The sequence below is a fragment of the Haplochromis burtoni genome, unplaced genomic scaffold, assembly GCF_018398535.1.
Source record: "Haplochromis burtoni strain Fernald_Lab_line unplaced genomic scaffold, NCSU_Asbu1 Contig_222, whole genome shotgun sequence".
In the NCBI taxonomy this organism is placed as follows: domain Eukaryota; kingdom Metazoa; phylum Chordata; class Actinopteri; order Cichliformes; family Cichlidae; genus Haplochromis; species Haplochromis burtoni.
Window position 1 is genome coordinate 735,635 of NW_024582583.1, and position 15,156 is coordinate 750,790.

General features: G+C 46.8%; 2 protein-coding genes across 5 annotated transcripts in view; both read left to right on the forward strand.

The window, feature by feature from the left end:
- The first annotated feature begins 475 nt into the window (after positions 1-475).
- prdm11 (PR domain containing 11) lies at positions 476-11,349 on the forward strand. 4 transcript variants are annotated; one of them, XM_042226688.1, is made up of 7 exons: positions 476-828; positions 1,765-2,181; positions 3,545-3,804; positions 3,920-3,987; positions 4,274-4,461; positions 4,865-5,347; positions 7,250-11,349. In XM_042226688.1, the coding sequence occupies exons 2-7, from the start codon at positions 2,154-2,156 to the stop codon at positions 9,403-9,405; spliced, it is 3,183 nt and encodes a 1,060-aa protein (XP_042082622.1). In that variant the 5' UTR covers positions 476-828; positions 1,765-2,153; the 3' UTR covers positions 9,406-11,349. The 4 variants fall into 4 exon arrangements, with proteins under 4 accessions (XP_042082622.1, XP_005937003.1, XP_005937004.1 ...); XM_005936941.3 differs by having other exon boundaries at positions 2,105-2,181; XM_005936942.2 differs by lacking the exon at positions 476-828 and having other exon boundaries at positions 837-2,019; positions 2,105-2,181.
- Positions 11,350-12,635: 1,286 nt separating this feature from the next.
- Positions 12,636-15,156, forward strand: part of cd59 (CD59 molecule (CD59 blood group)) — a 10,620-nt gene continuing 8,099 nt past the window's right edge. The window contains exon 1 of the mRNA XM_005936939.2: positions 12,636-12,785. Within this exon, the coding sequence (XP_005937001.1) occupies positions 12,654-12,785 (132 nt within the window). The 5' untranslated portion in view covers positions 12,636-12,653. The remainder of the gene's footprint in view (positions 12,786-15,156) is intronic.

A 15,156-nucleotide genomic window follows, 5' to 3' on the forward strand; every position in this document is an offset into this window, starting at 1 on the left:
CAAAGGATGATGAAGATGGAGAAGAGGAGGGCCTCGGAGGAGGTTCATGGATGTGGTGAAGGAGGACGTGCAGAGGGTTGGAGTGACTGAGGAGGGGGTGGAGGCCAGTGGTGGAGATGGACATTTTTCTAATGTCTGTAAATAAATGAAGGAAACCTCAGCATCTTTCATCCCAGCTGGAACGTACCAAGTGTCACTTATGGGGAGGGCCGATGGAGATGATGAACCATGAGTCGGCCTTGTTTCTGTACGCTGATCAGTTTTGTCATCAGTGTGTCTCACAGCTGATCAGCTGTATCGATCCTTCCACGAGACAGAAATGTCCCAGTGACGGAGGCGGTGAAGTTGCATTTAAAAAAATGTGTTTGTCCTTCGCTTAAGAAAGGGAATTCTCTCTGTGTGTGTGTGTGTGTGTGTGTGTGTGTGTGTGTGTGTGTGTGTGTGTGTGTGTGTGTGGTGGGGGGGGTGACCCGGTGAGCCCGGGATCCTCGGCGGGTCTGCAGCCTGCAGCTGGCCGGGGATGAGCGCTGACAGGCGGACTGAGCTGCACCCAAAGCCGCCTGCCCGCCTCCTCTCCCGGCCTCCAGCCTCCGCAGGCATTCGGTGAACTTTAATTTTTGCGCACTTGCTTTCTTCCGTTTTTCCATGTCATTTCCTGTGATAAAAAATGGTGGTCACAGCTCGGGGGAGGCGACTGAGTCGGTGCAAAAATTAACGCCAAACTTGTGATCTGCGGGCAGCGGCGGAGCCAGCGGACGGGGGAGGGGGCAGAGAGCGCGGTTCATCCCGGGGAGAGGCTCCCAGTCCCCGCTGCGTGTCTGCACGAAGGTGGGTCCGTGTCGGTGGCCACTGTGGCCAGTGAAAATGGCTTCCGAAAACTGCAGGCAGATTGCCAGCTGCCTGCAGATTGAAGCGGAGAAAGCGTGGCGCAGATCCGAGCCCGAACGCGCTCTCTGCGGTAACCCACTCCTGTCGGCCGCTAACCTGCGCAAAGTTAAAGGCAACTTTAGTCTGCGGCGTTCACGTGTCCATGGACCTCGCAGCGTAGTTTCTTTGTCGGAGCTTCGTGAAGCCACGGAGGGGCAGATCCGTCCGAGACCCACACACTGATCCCCGGCATCTGTCCCTGATCGATGCCGTAGATCAATACTTGATCACACCCGCAGCTGCTTTGTATTTCAGTCAGATAATCCCGTGTTCTTATCACGCAGGTGATTGACTGTTATCTTTCCAGGTAGAGTGTGGCTGTAGCAGGGTTATTATGGGATGCATGAAGCAGCAGCAGGACCCTTCAGAGTGTTTACTGCAGGCTCTGCAGCTTTGCATGATTCACTGTTCAGAATAATCCTTCTTTGTGTTACACTGGCCCTGCTCCTGATTGGCCAGCTTCTGTAAGCTTCTGTCTGTTTTGTGACAGTATAACCGGGACGTGTAGGTGCATCAGCAGCGCTCAGGCTAAAAAAATAAATCAGCCGCTGGGTCGGAGATGTTGGGAAAATTTGCTGAAAATCATTATTGGGTTCCATGTTTGAACAATACCGTTACATAGAGAATATTCCCAGCAGTCCACATATGCAAACGTCTTTCCAGGTTAGTCTTGAGAAGTCAAGCACACCCAGTTTTTTCTTTTTTTAACTTTATTCTCAAAAGTGCACATTTTCCCCTGAGCTTTACCCCAGTCACCGGGACGATGCTTCAGAGGTCAAGTCTGAGGCACACGCTGTTCGTCCAGCTTAAGTTTCTGCTTTTTTCTCTTATTATTAGAAAACGATTCCAGGAAATGAGCTTTTGTTTTGGTATGAAACGAACATTTGGATCCAGAATGATTCCCGCGCTCGATGACGGAGCGGCGGCGCGTGGGACTCCCGCAGCACTTTGATGACACGTAGCTGGTGTGGAGAAATGTGAACGATACAAAGGAACGCTTAAACCACGTTTCAGTCTGAGAGCTCATACCTGTGACCTTCACCTGTCCCCGATTCTGAAAAACGGAGCTTCAGTTTGTGAAGAGAAACACGAGTACGAATATCTGATAAACTGAACGTGCTGCGGGAGCAACGAGCGCCTCCTGTGACGCTCTAACAACTGTGTTTATTTTCCACAGACGGGTGTGAAGTGGACGACGGACCGGATTTCACCATCATGGTTCCACCATGAGCGAGAACTCGCTGGACCTCTGGTGTAAGCTTCACGTCTGCTCCCTGATTTGTCCCTAGAGCTTGATGTGGCTGATTGAATAATGAATATTTGAATGTTTCCGTGCTCGCGCTCTGAGCCCTAACATGTCGTCATTATCACGCTGACACGTGGAGCTGCTCGTGCGTTTCCTGCACACGTGTATTTGTTCAGTGGTCTGATTCAATCACAACATGTTAGAAAAGCCTCTGATTGTGCTGCCAGCCACAAACGTTTTACCTCAAACACTCAAAGATTTGGTAAAAACTTTCTGTCCTCTGGTGACGGACGTGAGTGTCAGGATCATTTTGGGCTTTCAATCATTTCTTTGAACAGTTTCTTTGGATTGTACAGCTTTAAAGACTTTAAAGAACAAGTTTCTCTGGTCCAAAGTTCACGTATAGGCTCAAATATATACAGACCCTATGTAATGTTTGGTCATTTAGCAAGTTGCGATCAGACACCATCAGCAGTCTTCTGATGTAATCCTGTCTGGATAAAACAGCCCAGAGCGTGATGCTGCCACCGCCATGCGTCACAGCTGCAGTGTTCTCAGGGTTGAAAGCCTCACCTTTGCTCCTCCAATCAGCTCCATCTTTGTCTCGTCTGACCATCAAACTTTTCTCCAGACGCCGTTTGGCTCATCCACGTGGGCAGATTTCAGTTGAGCTCGTTGATTTTGGAGCAGGAGCTTCTTTCTTGGTCCATGGAGATGTGAGACTGGCTTCACTGTGGAAGTGACACTGGTGTTCCAGCAGATTCCAGTCCACAGCAGGCTTGATCCTGGGTGTTCCTGAACATCCTAACAGTTTCCTGTCATCTGAGGGCGACAGTCTGGGTCTCTCCCAGACCTCAGTGGGGACAGATCTGAGTAACTTGTGTGATTTTGAACCTTGTTCAGAAACGGCTCAGAGAAACGTGGAAACCAACAGTTCTGCTTTTAGATCTTCACTGAGACGTCTCGATGCGCGCTCAGTCATCCGGGTAAGGAAATCCCAAAAGGCTGATCCTGTTCATCTGGACGTTTTCAGTGGGAGAAACGTTTCATCATCATCAGGCGACTGCAGGTCTCCACCCTTATAAACAGAACACGTGCATAATAGCTGACACCAGCACCACTGACGAACAGCGTGCTGTCAGGTCGGTTTCATGACCTACGTCCAGATGAACAGAATCAACCTTCTGGGACTTCACTGAGTTTGTTGGATTTTCCCTTTGTCTGCACCTGATTTGATGATGTCATTATTTGCACTCTGGTTCAACAACATCTGAATCTCAGGATTGTCTTCTCAAATCTTCCTAAAGTAATAATCTGTTATTAAAGAAGAAGATTTGGAGATAACCTTTATCTGCTGGGTTTGTCCTTCAGTCTGTGAGGAGTGTCAGGACTATTTCCAGAAGGAGTGTCCGTCTCACGGGCCCCCGCTGTTCGTCCGGGACACGCACGCAGCCCCGGGGACGGCCAACAGGGCGGCGCTCACGGTCCCATCGGGTTTAGAGGTGTTCAGCGAGGGAGACGAGGTAGATGTTCGCTGCGTGGACGCGATCTACCCGAAGGGGGCACTGTTTGGGCCGTATGAGGGAGAGCTGGTGTCCAAGGACAGATCCTCAGGATTCTTTTCATGGATCGTAAGCTCGCCACAGACACCAGTGTACAACCAGTATACAACCAGTATACAACCAGTATACAACTACTTTCCTTTTGTTCCGGGACGTCTGAATCTGTTTGCTTTCCCGTTTTCAGATTGTTGATGTGCACAACACTTACCAGTCCATCGATGGCAGTGATGAGACCAAAGCCAACTGGATGAGGTGAACTTTAGTCTGAGGTTAACGTCATCCATCACCGCCGGCGTTTGTTTCAGTTGTACCGACGGGTTCTCTTCTACTGAGCCAACAACCTTTCATACATCTCTTTTTTTCTCTTTAATTTCATTTTAAATTTGGGTGCTTGGCAACGCATTCATCACCTCATTAAAACCACAATACCACAATAAATCTGATTTGCAGGAGTTACTGAGTTACATCTCAGAGGTCAGACTGATCCATGACGGTCTGTCCTGGAGAAACGACCCTCGGCTTTTCTGTCTCTGACCAGGTACGTGCGGACCTCGTTGGAGGAGAGCGACAGGAACCTCACGGCGTTTCAGCACGGTAAAAACATCTACTTCAGAGTCTGCCGGGCGCTGGCGGCCGGAGAGAAGCTGAGGGTCTGGTACAGCGACGATTACATCAGACGACTTCACTGCGTTTCTCAGGAGAGCATCGACCGCAACCTGGACACAGGTGAGGAGGCAGTCGGGTGAAATATTAGAGCAGGTAACAGGAGACGCAGTCACTGAAAATATATCATGAGTTTTAAAATCTCTTCATACAATTTGGAATGTCTCCTCTGTAATATTCTGGATATTTGTAATTAGAGACATTTCTTATATTTTGTAAACTTTGTAATATGTTGCATTATGTAATTAGTTCAGTCTGTTACTGTTGTCGTCTTGGAGCGACTGTGACCCACATAGACTCTCAGGGATTATTCAGATGTCCTGCTCTTGGCTCTCCAGCAGGCGGCGCTGTTTTGCTGTTGCTCTCCTGGGTGCTGGAGTCTTTCTGTGGATCACTTTGTCACCTGTAGAGCACTTTGAACCCACTTTTAGGGGCTTTAAATACCTCAAAAACGGTTTTCTTTCAGGTCCTGGGAAAGACTTCAAGTCCCCGTGCCTGCAGTCAGCTCTGCAGGGTAAACTGAGCAAACAGCCGAGCGAAGAGTCCGACGGTCAGCCTCCGGCCAAGAGAAAGAAGATCGACCTCATCTTCAAAAACGTCCTAGAAGCTTCTTTGGAGGACTCTGGTAAATTCAGGTTCCGGTCTGGCCAAACCAGCGAGTATAAAGTACCAGCCCTGGTTTCGGGGTTTGATTCCTCTGAGAGCGGCTTTGGCGTTCCCAACCTGAAGGTGGAAGAGAAGGAGGAGGAGAACCAGAGCACAGAGAAACCCTCCACCTCCTTCTGCCCCAACTGTGTGAAGCTGAAGAGGAGGATCCTGGAACTGGAGGAGGAGCTGTCCCGTCTCCGAGGAGAACAGGGGGACGCTGCTGCTCCGGCGACGTCCGAACAGACTCAACGCGATCAGGCCCCACCGCACCCCGAGCAAGGCCCCATCGAGGATTTTCAAGGTATGTGAGAGAGCAGGAGGGCAGATGTTCTCTGCAGCGCAGCGCTCTGCAGTGTGGCTGTGTTTGACGTGCAGAGTCTAGCAGGCGTGTTTGTTTCGATCACACAAAAAAGACTCTGAAGGTTCGTTTGGCTGTTTGTTTCCACCACAGTCCCACAAAGATTAGTCACATTAGTTAATACCTGCAGACTTTTGCACACATCAGCCACTTTATTAGGAACACCTTGCAAGTAAAATGCAGTCTAATACAGATCAGTACATCCCGCCCACTGACCTCAGTAATGCATTTAAGTGTACCTAATAAAGTGTCTGGTGAGTGTAAATGAGAGAAAACTCAAGCGATCAGCGATGTGTGTCGCTGCAGGAGCCCCCCTAGTTCACCACTGAACTCTCTGTCGGGACAGAAAGTTTTCTAGACCGGTCCGCGAGTCGTTTGGTACCGGGCTGCGAGAGTTGATGCTCGGGTGTGAAATTCACGGTTTTCAGGGTTTTTATCGTTATTTTCTTTCAATCGTTTTTATTGTTAACTCGCTTTCCCCGGGTCTTTCCCGTGGGTTATGAATAAATCTTCTTTTTTTGGTACTGGTACTGCTTTTATTTTATCCGCGACACCTTAAAGGCCAGTCCGTGAAGATATTGTCGGGCATAAACCGGTCCGTAGCGCAGAAAGAGTTGGGGACCTTTGTTCTCGACGGTTCTTGGTTCAGTTCAGTGATTTCATGCAGATTGTGATGCCAGACAGTTTATTCAAACGTGCCAGCACTGCTGCTAGCTGCTGCAGTTTGTCAGCACGTTGCGTGGTTCGTACACAGCTGTGTGCAGATCAACAATGGATCACATATCGAGTGCAGAGAGAGTATGAGCGTGCAGCGTTTAAAGCGTGGAAGTACTGACCTTACTTTGAGTTTGATTCCATAAAAAGTGACAAAAACATGAGTGTCCGCTGTGCGTGGGAAGAAAACTTCTTTTTACAGCGAAAAAACCCCTAAACTTCCAACAAGCACCGAGTAGCTACGACGTAATGGGAAACTCACAGAGAAACTCGCGGATTCTTCCACTGACCGCGGCACACCTGCACCAGGGTAACCCTCCGCCTGCCCCACTCCTGCTTTACAGGTGAAAATAGAGCAACAGGACCGCTGAGTCTTTGACTTTATTTATTTTCTGCTGTGTTTTACTTGCATCTATTTGAAAGACTGAGTGTAAACACAAAAAATATTTTATTTTATGTGCTGGAATGTGCAGAAAATAGGTTTAAATGTTAAACTAATTTCTTCCAGTCAGAGAATGTTGCAGATAATTAAATTTTTGCTTGATGCATAAAGTTAAAAGATTAAAACTAATAAAACAAGTTTTAAAAAGAGACTTTTCCATCTGATTACATTTTGTATGATGGATTATGCAGAAAAAGTAGAATTGGGCTGAAAGATCTATCGCTCTATCACCTCTTCAGGGTGTAAATCGTGTTTTTAAAAAGTAACTAAGTAACTAATTACTTTTGAAAATAAGTAATCAGTAAAGTAACGGGATTATTTTTGGGGGGGAAGTAATCAGTAATTAGTTACTGATTACTTTTTTCAAGTAACTTGACCAGCACTGGTCGTCACAGACCGCTAGCTCAGCTGATGGGCGGTGCCGAGGCCGCCGCCTCTGTCTTCTGTCAGAAATGTGAATGAACACACAGCCGAGTGCCGTCCTGTGAGCTGTGGAGTGGTTCTACTATGACGATCATGACAGCAAAGATATCTGCCAAACGCGAGGAGTGCTCTAAGCACGTGTGAATCCTGTCTAATGGTTGTGGAGCGCTCACGTTGATGAAGTCATTCACTCTGCATGATATTAGACATTTGATGTGACTTTACTGCTGGTTACTCTCAGAAGTTGAATAAGTTTCTCTTTGCAGGGATGGAGCCCTCGACACCCACTCAGGTGGTTCTGGACGAAGACGAGCAGGACGTGGACTCTGCCGATGAGTCCATCGCTGCAGATCTTGTGATATCTCCCGAGGACTCGTCGAAGCTTTCCTCCGCAGGAGGCAGACGGATTCGACGCTTCAAGCAGGAGTGGCTGAAAAAGTTCTGGTTCCTCCGTTACTCGCCAACCCTGAATGAGATGTGGTGCCACGTGTGCCGCCAGTACACCGTCCAGTCATCCCGCACCTCAGCTTTCATTATCGGCTCCAAGCAGTTCAAGATCCACACCATCAAGCTGCACAGCCAGAGCAACCTCCACAAGAAGTGTCTGCAGCTGTACAAGCTGCGCATGCATCCGGAAAAGACCGAGGAAATGTGCAAGAACATGATGCTTCTCTTCAACGCAGCGTACCACCTGGCCCTAGAAGGGCGGCCCTTCTCCGACCTCCGTTCATTGGCAGAGCTCCTGAAGAAGTGCGAGCTCAAAGTGGTAGATCAGTATATGAATGAAGGCGACTGTCAGATCCTAATCCACCACATCGCCCGGGCTGTGAAGGAGGATCTCGCAGAGAAGATGCGTCTGTCTCCCTTCCTGAGCGTCATAATGGACGCCCAAAACGATGACCTTTTCTCCAACATGGTGGCGGTCTACGTCCAGTTCGTTACCAACGAGGGCTCCCCAAACACAGAGTTCCTGTCCTTGCAAAGACTGACCGTGGCCAATGTGGATGGGTATCTCCAGGTCATGGATCGTGCCTTTGGTGTCCTAGGCCTCCGGTTTCAGGACTTGCTGGTGGTCGGTTTGGGGGTGGACGGCACCAACATCTCTTCAGGAATGAGAGCAAACCTTTATATAGCTGTCCAAAAAACCTTTCCCTGGATCCTCTGTCTTCCCATCATGATCCATCGACCACATCTGGAAGTTCTGGATGCCATCAGTGGAAAGGAGCTCTCCTGCCTGGAGGACCTGGAAAACAACCTCAAACAGCTTCTCAGTTTTTACCGCTACTCCCCTCGCATGATGGCCGAACTGCGATCCACTGCGCCAACACTGTCAGAGGAGACAGAGTTCCTAGGAGACATCAGAGCCATACGCTGGATCATAGGAGAGCCCAACGTCCTTAATGCGCTCATCAAGGATTACCTGGAGGTCGTTGCACACCTTAAGGAGATCAGTAGCCAGACACAGAGGGCTGACGCTGCGGCCATCGCGCTCACCCTCCTCCAGTTCCTCATGGACTATCAGTCAGTGAAGCTCATCTACTTCCTGCTCGACATCATAGCTATCCTGTCACGATTGGCCTTCACCTTTCAGGGAGAGTACCTGCTGGTGTCGCAGGTGGAAGCCAAGATAGAGGAGGCCATTCAGGAGATAGGCCAGTTGGTGGACTGCCCCGGAGAATATCTGCAAGAGTTTGAGGAAAATTTCAGAGAAAGTTTTAACGGAGTTGCCTTGAAGAACCTGCGCGTTGCAGAGTCCAAGTTTCAGTCCATCAGAGAAAAGATCTGCAACAGGAGCCAAAGTATCCTGTCTCAGAGGTTGGACCTGCAGAGCTGCTCATTTGCCAAAGCCTGCAAGGTGCTGGACCTGTCCACCTGGCCCAGCAACCACGAGGACCTGCAAGCCTACGGGGACGAGGAAATCAAGATTATATTCAACCACCTGGAATCGATTCCCACCGCAGCCCAGGAGGTCTCCCAGACGGAGGCCAGAGGCGGCCTGGTGGTGGAGTGGAAGGATCTGAAAGCAGACTACTACAGTATGAACGGTTTTAAAGAGGTGATCGGCCACATCTGCAGGTACAAGCAACGCTTCCCGCTGCTGAACCGCATCGTGCAGGTTGTCAGGGTCCTGCCCAGCTCCACGGCCTGCTGCGATAAGGGCCGAGGGTCTCTGCAGAAAATGTGCAAGAACAACCGCTCCCGGCTGACCCTGGAACAGATGAACGATCTGCTGACCGTGGCTGTTAATGGACCGCCCATCGCAAACTTTGACGGGAAGCGAGCATTGGACAGCTGGTTCGAGGAAAAGTCCGGCAGCAGCTACTCACTCTCGGCTGAGGTGTTGAACAGGATGTCGGCGGCTGATCAGAAATGCGTGCTGCACAGCGTTGACGTCAACGCAGAATTCTACCCTGATGTGTAACATGCAGATCCTGTGCTGCTGAAAGATGTGGTGTGCAGCCAAACAAGGGTAGACGCTGAATTCAGAAAAGCCGTGACGTCACAATTACTGCCACCAAATTCAGCTGGAAGAACAAAAGCAGCCAATCGGTGTGAAGAGGCAGAAAATCAAACATCCCAAAAATTCCGCTAAAAGCTCAAGAAAACCCAAACGAGCCATGTGAGCGCATCTTGACCTTCAGTGGCCTTTGGCTCGTTCAGTCATCAGGTTCTGGGAACACTTTCTGCACGGCCACCAAAATGTTTGTTGTGAAATTTTAGCTTCATATATCAAAAATGTTTCAACATATAGGATTTTAAAAATGGCTCTGTAGACTTACTTCCAGCAGCTTTTATCTTTTTTTGCAGTTTGAAATCTGAGGCCCTGTTTGAATATGAGTATCTCCAAAACTGTTAAATGTTAAACATACAAGTAGTGGGACTCTCCAACATTTGCTCTCAGAGGTGAAACGTCTGGAAACCTGGAGGCCAGTCGCTTTTCTTTGCGAGCTCCTTAGACGACCGTGACCTGGTGACCTTCACAGACATAATGATATAAAACTTTTCATATGAGAAATAAACTTAGCAAAGCAATTAAGACTTGTGAAAAGGGGATTTCTAGCTCATTTCCCATGATTGGCAGTCGGATACAAGACAAACATGACCTCATAGTGGGTGAAAATAAATATTTAACATATTAAGCTAAAGTTTCACAGCAATCCTTTTACATGTCCAAACTTTTGATCGTGAGACCTTTGGACAAATCGAAGGTGGTCGAGCCGAGAGCCCACGGCGACTGAGATAGACTGAAGAAGCGTTTCTCCACAGAGCTTCAGCAGTCTGCTCGTTCTGCTCGTGAACGTGCGAAAGCTCATCATCAGCTGCATTTAAAGGAGCTACAGAAACACACGTTATGAAGATGAAGGTCTCTGCAGACCAGAGAAAATGTCACATGACCTTTTAACATCCACCAGCTCAACTGGAAATCTTACTAAGACGAACTCCGAGTCAGACTCTCTGTAGAAGGCCTGATCTGACTGCTATGGTATTCTGGTCTCTGTGTGAATGGGTTGCAACCTAATCTCGACCCAAGTGAACAAAAATGACCGCAAAGTGCTTCAAAACGTCCCAAATCGATGCAAAACGACGTCCAAAAGGCTCCGAGAGACCCACGACCTCCACGGAGACACAGACTCACCACCAAGAAACAAACGTCCACAGGGAGGCGGCGAAACAAGAAGCACAAAAACAAGCGACGGAAGACGAGCTGAGCGTGTGCCGCTGTGTTGCTTTCACGTGTCCGTGCTCGGCTGGGAGCCTCCCGCTCCGAGCTGCGCTTGTTCCATGTGATAATGAAGCGCTTGTTGCCACGATAACAGACAGTTTCACATCGGGAACAATCGTTGCTCTCTGCTTTAGCTCATCTGCCAGCAGCTTATTCAGTGTTGTGCCTGACAGGAATGAAAAGCTGGAGTGTGAGGATGTATAAAGGCTTTATATTTCTATTAGAAATGCCCTGCTGCACACGGTCTATACTGTGGTGACTGTACATACTGTAAATGCTGCCGAGCCTGTTTTTAAAGGACAGTGTTTTTCTCTTGAATTGGATGATTGTGCCAAAATGATCGAATGCGAAGAAAAAGGTGCTATCCTGCGACGCCACGCTGTACTTTTGCCATATTTGTTCAGTCTTTAGTGCAGCCAATGATCTATTTTATGTTCCTGATGCCATTTTCCACTGATGTTCTGCAGGAGCAGTTCAGCTTCGGCCAAAGCTTCAGAGGCGTTGTAACAGCTGCATGATCGACTGCTGCTTTCAGCTCCTTCCTAAGCCTGTGTTTTATAATTATTATAAAGGTTTTTTTGCTCATGTTTAATGCAGAAATAAATATGCCATGATGGGAATGATCAGCCTGACTTTATTTTTTATATTTGTCTGAATTTAAATTCATATTTTTGAGAAATTTGTCATTTTTAAAAATTATTTTGCTTCATAAATATGAGCAGCTGATCTTCAGTCCTCCATAGTTTGAGTAGTTTTTCTCAGACTGTAGTTAAAAGATGGATGCAGCTGTTAGTTCTACAGAGAAGCCAACAGGGGGCGACTCTTGTGGTCTGATTGTATAGAATTATATTTGATATATATTTTCATGAATATTGTTCATATTTCCATACAATATTATTTACACCATTTAAAAAATGTTTTTCGTAAATTTTTCAGAAAACATTTAATTACATATTCTGATAATTCATGAATTTGAGATTTAAGCAGATGGCCCCGCCCCTCTCTGGTTCTGCCGGAGGTTTCTTCCTGTTTTTCCTTCACACTGTCGCCAAAACGCTGGCTCATTATTATTGTAGGGTCTTTACCTGAGAATATAAAATGCTTGTGATTTGGTGCAATACAAATAAAATTGAATGAATTAATATTTTTGGTCGTATAATTGGTCAATAACAGTCAGCTTTATCTTTTAGTAATTAAAATAAATAAATCTTTGGACATGTTTTTCTGATCTGTGTAAGAATGTTATTTGAATATTTGAGGGGAAATTTATTACTATTCATTAAATGTTTATTTTCACCAGTAAAATTTTAAAAATATATTTTTTTATTTAATTCTTTTTTCTGTGTTTTTCTAATATTTTCTAAATTACAAAGCGAGTTAGTAAATTACTTTATTGCAAATTATTATTTAATGCTCTCAGTTGCAGTTGCAATCTGAGTTAAATACTCTCTACGGAGCCCCGCAAGGGACAGTGGAGGAAAAAAGATGAAGACGAGTCATCTTCATCTTTTTTCCTCCACTGTCCCTTGCGGGGCTCCGTACTCATACTTCATAATAACATTTAATTAGCAGACGTTGGGTCTTATTGATCCTGGGATGTTACTTTTCCACATGGACGATGTTATACATTATTCGGTGTATTAGATGCTTCTTTTTAATACTCAGCTTCCAGCTTTTAAAACAATGTTCCTAATACTGTAGGTGATTATTATTGTTTGGATGAACTGATCAGATGATGGCGTTACCTGAAATTTTCCGTAATTAGTTTAAAATAAATATTTATAAACTAGTAAAAAGAGCAAATGAAGCAAAGACGACGCATCTTCTTTATTTGTTTGTTTAAAGCCACAAAAATAAGAAAAACCTTTTTCAGTGTTGTAATTACCCGGAACTGCATTTCCCATAATGCCGCGGGGCTGTGAACCGTTAGGAGGACTGACTGCACAATGATGTCATCTTACTCGCTGACGACCGTTGTACTGCGGACAGATCTGCGTCGCGAGCTAATTATCGTGTGCGCACTCAGACAACTGCCACTACGTCACTGCAAGCTGCTGAAACGTCATCGGGATCTACAGGTGAGCATTTACGTGAACTCAGTGTGTGAGTCTCCGTGTTTACATATCTTTGTGGGGACCAAACATTGGAAGTTTATGGGGACCAACAGTTCCGTCCCCACGAGCCGTCTTTCACACTCAAACTGCAGTTTCAGGGTCAGAGTTCAAGCTGAGGGCCAGGCACTGGTTTTGGATGGTTGGGCAATCAGCTAGGGAAGGCTTATGTCAAAAAGATGTCGTCACTAAGATATGAAAATGTGTGTGTGTGTGTGTGTGTGTGTGTGTGCGTGCGTGCGTGCGTGTGTGTGTTTTCCGGTTTGTCGGTGAGCCACAGCTCACCTCTGCTTCCTGCACTCAGCTGCGGCAGTTGAGTTGGTGCTCGTCGGTTTGCGCTGCAGGAAGTTTGCCAACATTAAAAACGAGATGAGGACATCACAGCTCCAGGAGCTGATTGCAAAATCAGGACATTACATGTGAGCGTGCTTTAAACGTGCAGTTTATCGGATGTCCCCGAACCCTCCTGACCTCTGAGCCTCAGCTCTCGGGTCACAGACGAGCTGCACGCAGCTGTGTGTTTAAACTCGCTGAGCTCACTGGTGTCAAGCCAGCCTCCACTTTGTTTTACCTTCCCTGTGTATTCAAAGTATTATGGCAAAAGACGTGGAGACCTGATTTCAAAATAAGATAAGATAAAACTTTATTAATCCCTCGGGTGGGTGTAATGTTCTTATTCCTCTATGAATAAAACATCAAGAATTGCTCCTGGTGCTAGCTTCAGCTAGCTGTTTATTATTCTTTCTAGAACGATCACTTCTTCTTCTATTCTGTATATCTTATTGATTCCAGAGCGCCCCCTGTGGGTAGCTTCAACAATAGCAACTATCATTACAGTGGGTTCCTCTGGGAAATTCGGTTTCCAAAAAAGCACAGCACCGACAGAAGTTACAGTATATATTATATATAATATATATATACTAGAGACAATATAAATAAAATATACGAAGGGGGATCAAATAGAATAAATAGGAAAAAAGAAAATACAAGTGAATTGCACATTTCAAGTATTGAGGTCTATTGCACCGTTGACTATTAACAAAGGTATTGCACAGTGAGGTGAAGAGGCACTACAGCTTAGTTGTTCCCCCCTCCTTTGTCCTCCTGTTTCCCCTCCCTCTCCCCTCCAGAGAGGAGTTAAACAGTCTGATGGCGTGTGGGACAAAGGAGTTTTTAAGTCTGTTAGTTCTTGTCTTGGGGAGAAGCAACCTGTCACTGAACAGACTCTTCTGGTTGTTAATGGCCGTGTGCAGAGGATGCCTGGCATTGTCCATAATGTCCATCAGTTTCTTTAATGTCCTTTTCTCTGCCACTGTCACCAGAGTGTCCAGCTTCATGCCGACCACAGAGCTAGCCTTCCTGATCAGTTTCTCCAGCCTGGATGAGTCCTTCTTTGCTGTGCTGCTCCCCCAGCACACCACAGCATAGAAAAGTACTCCAGCAACCACCGACTGGTAAAACATCCTCAGGAGCTTCCTGCAGATGTTAAAAGACCTCAGCCTCCTGAGGAAGTACAGTCGGCTTTGGGCTTTTTTATACAGGTGCTCTGTGTTGCATGACCAGTCCAGTTTATTGTCCACCCACAGCCCGAGGTACTTGTACTTGTTGACCACCTCCACCTCCTCCCCCTCTATCTGAACCGGCAGTGGACCTTCTCTGGACCTCCCGAAGTCCACAACCAGTTCCTTAGTCTTTGAGGTGTTGAGTTGCAGGTGGTTTGTGTGACTCCATGCGACAAAGTTCCTCACCAGACTTCTGTACTCCTCTTCCTGATCATCCCAGATACACCCCATGATGGCCGTGTCATCTGCAAACTTCTGAATGTGGCATAATTCAGAGTTGTAGCAGAAGTCAGAGGTGTACAGGGTGAAGAGAAGAGGGGACAGCACAGTTCCCTGTGGTGCTCCTGTGCTGCTGACCACAGTGTCAGACGTGATGTCCTTCAGCCTGACGTACTGTGGTCTGTCGGTGAGGTAGTCGGAGATCCAAGCAACCAGGCAGGGGTCCACCTCCATCCTGTTCAGTTTTTCCTGAAGCATGACTTCTAAATAAAAGCCAACTTCCAGTAAATTAAGAGCACATCCACAAATATCAGTTAGTCTTGTTTGAACACTCTAATGCTGGATACAAATGACATACCCTACTATTCTAGTAGCAACATGTCAATATTAAAGCCATCTCCTTTTGGATTTCAAAGTAAAAGCCCTCTGAATGTTTATTTTTGAACTACTCTTTCAATTAATTCAGAATGGAAAATTCACGTTTCCACAGACTAGTCGCAGTCTATATTGACATTATACAACCCCATAGTGATACCATGTCAATCCGGTTGTTCAGT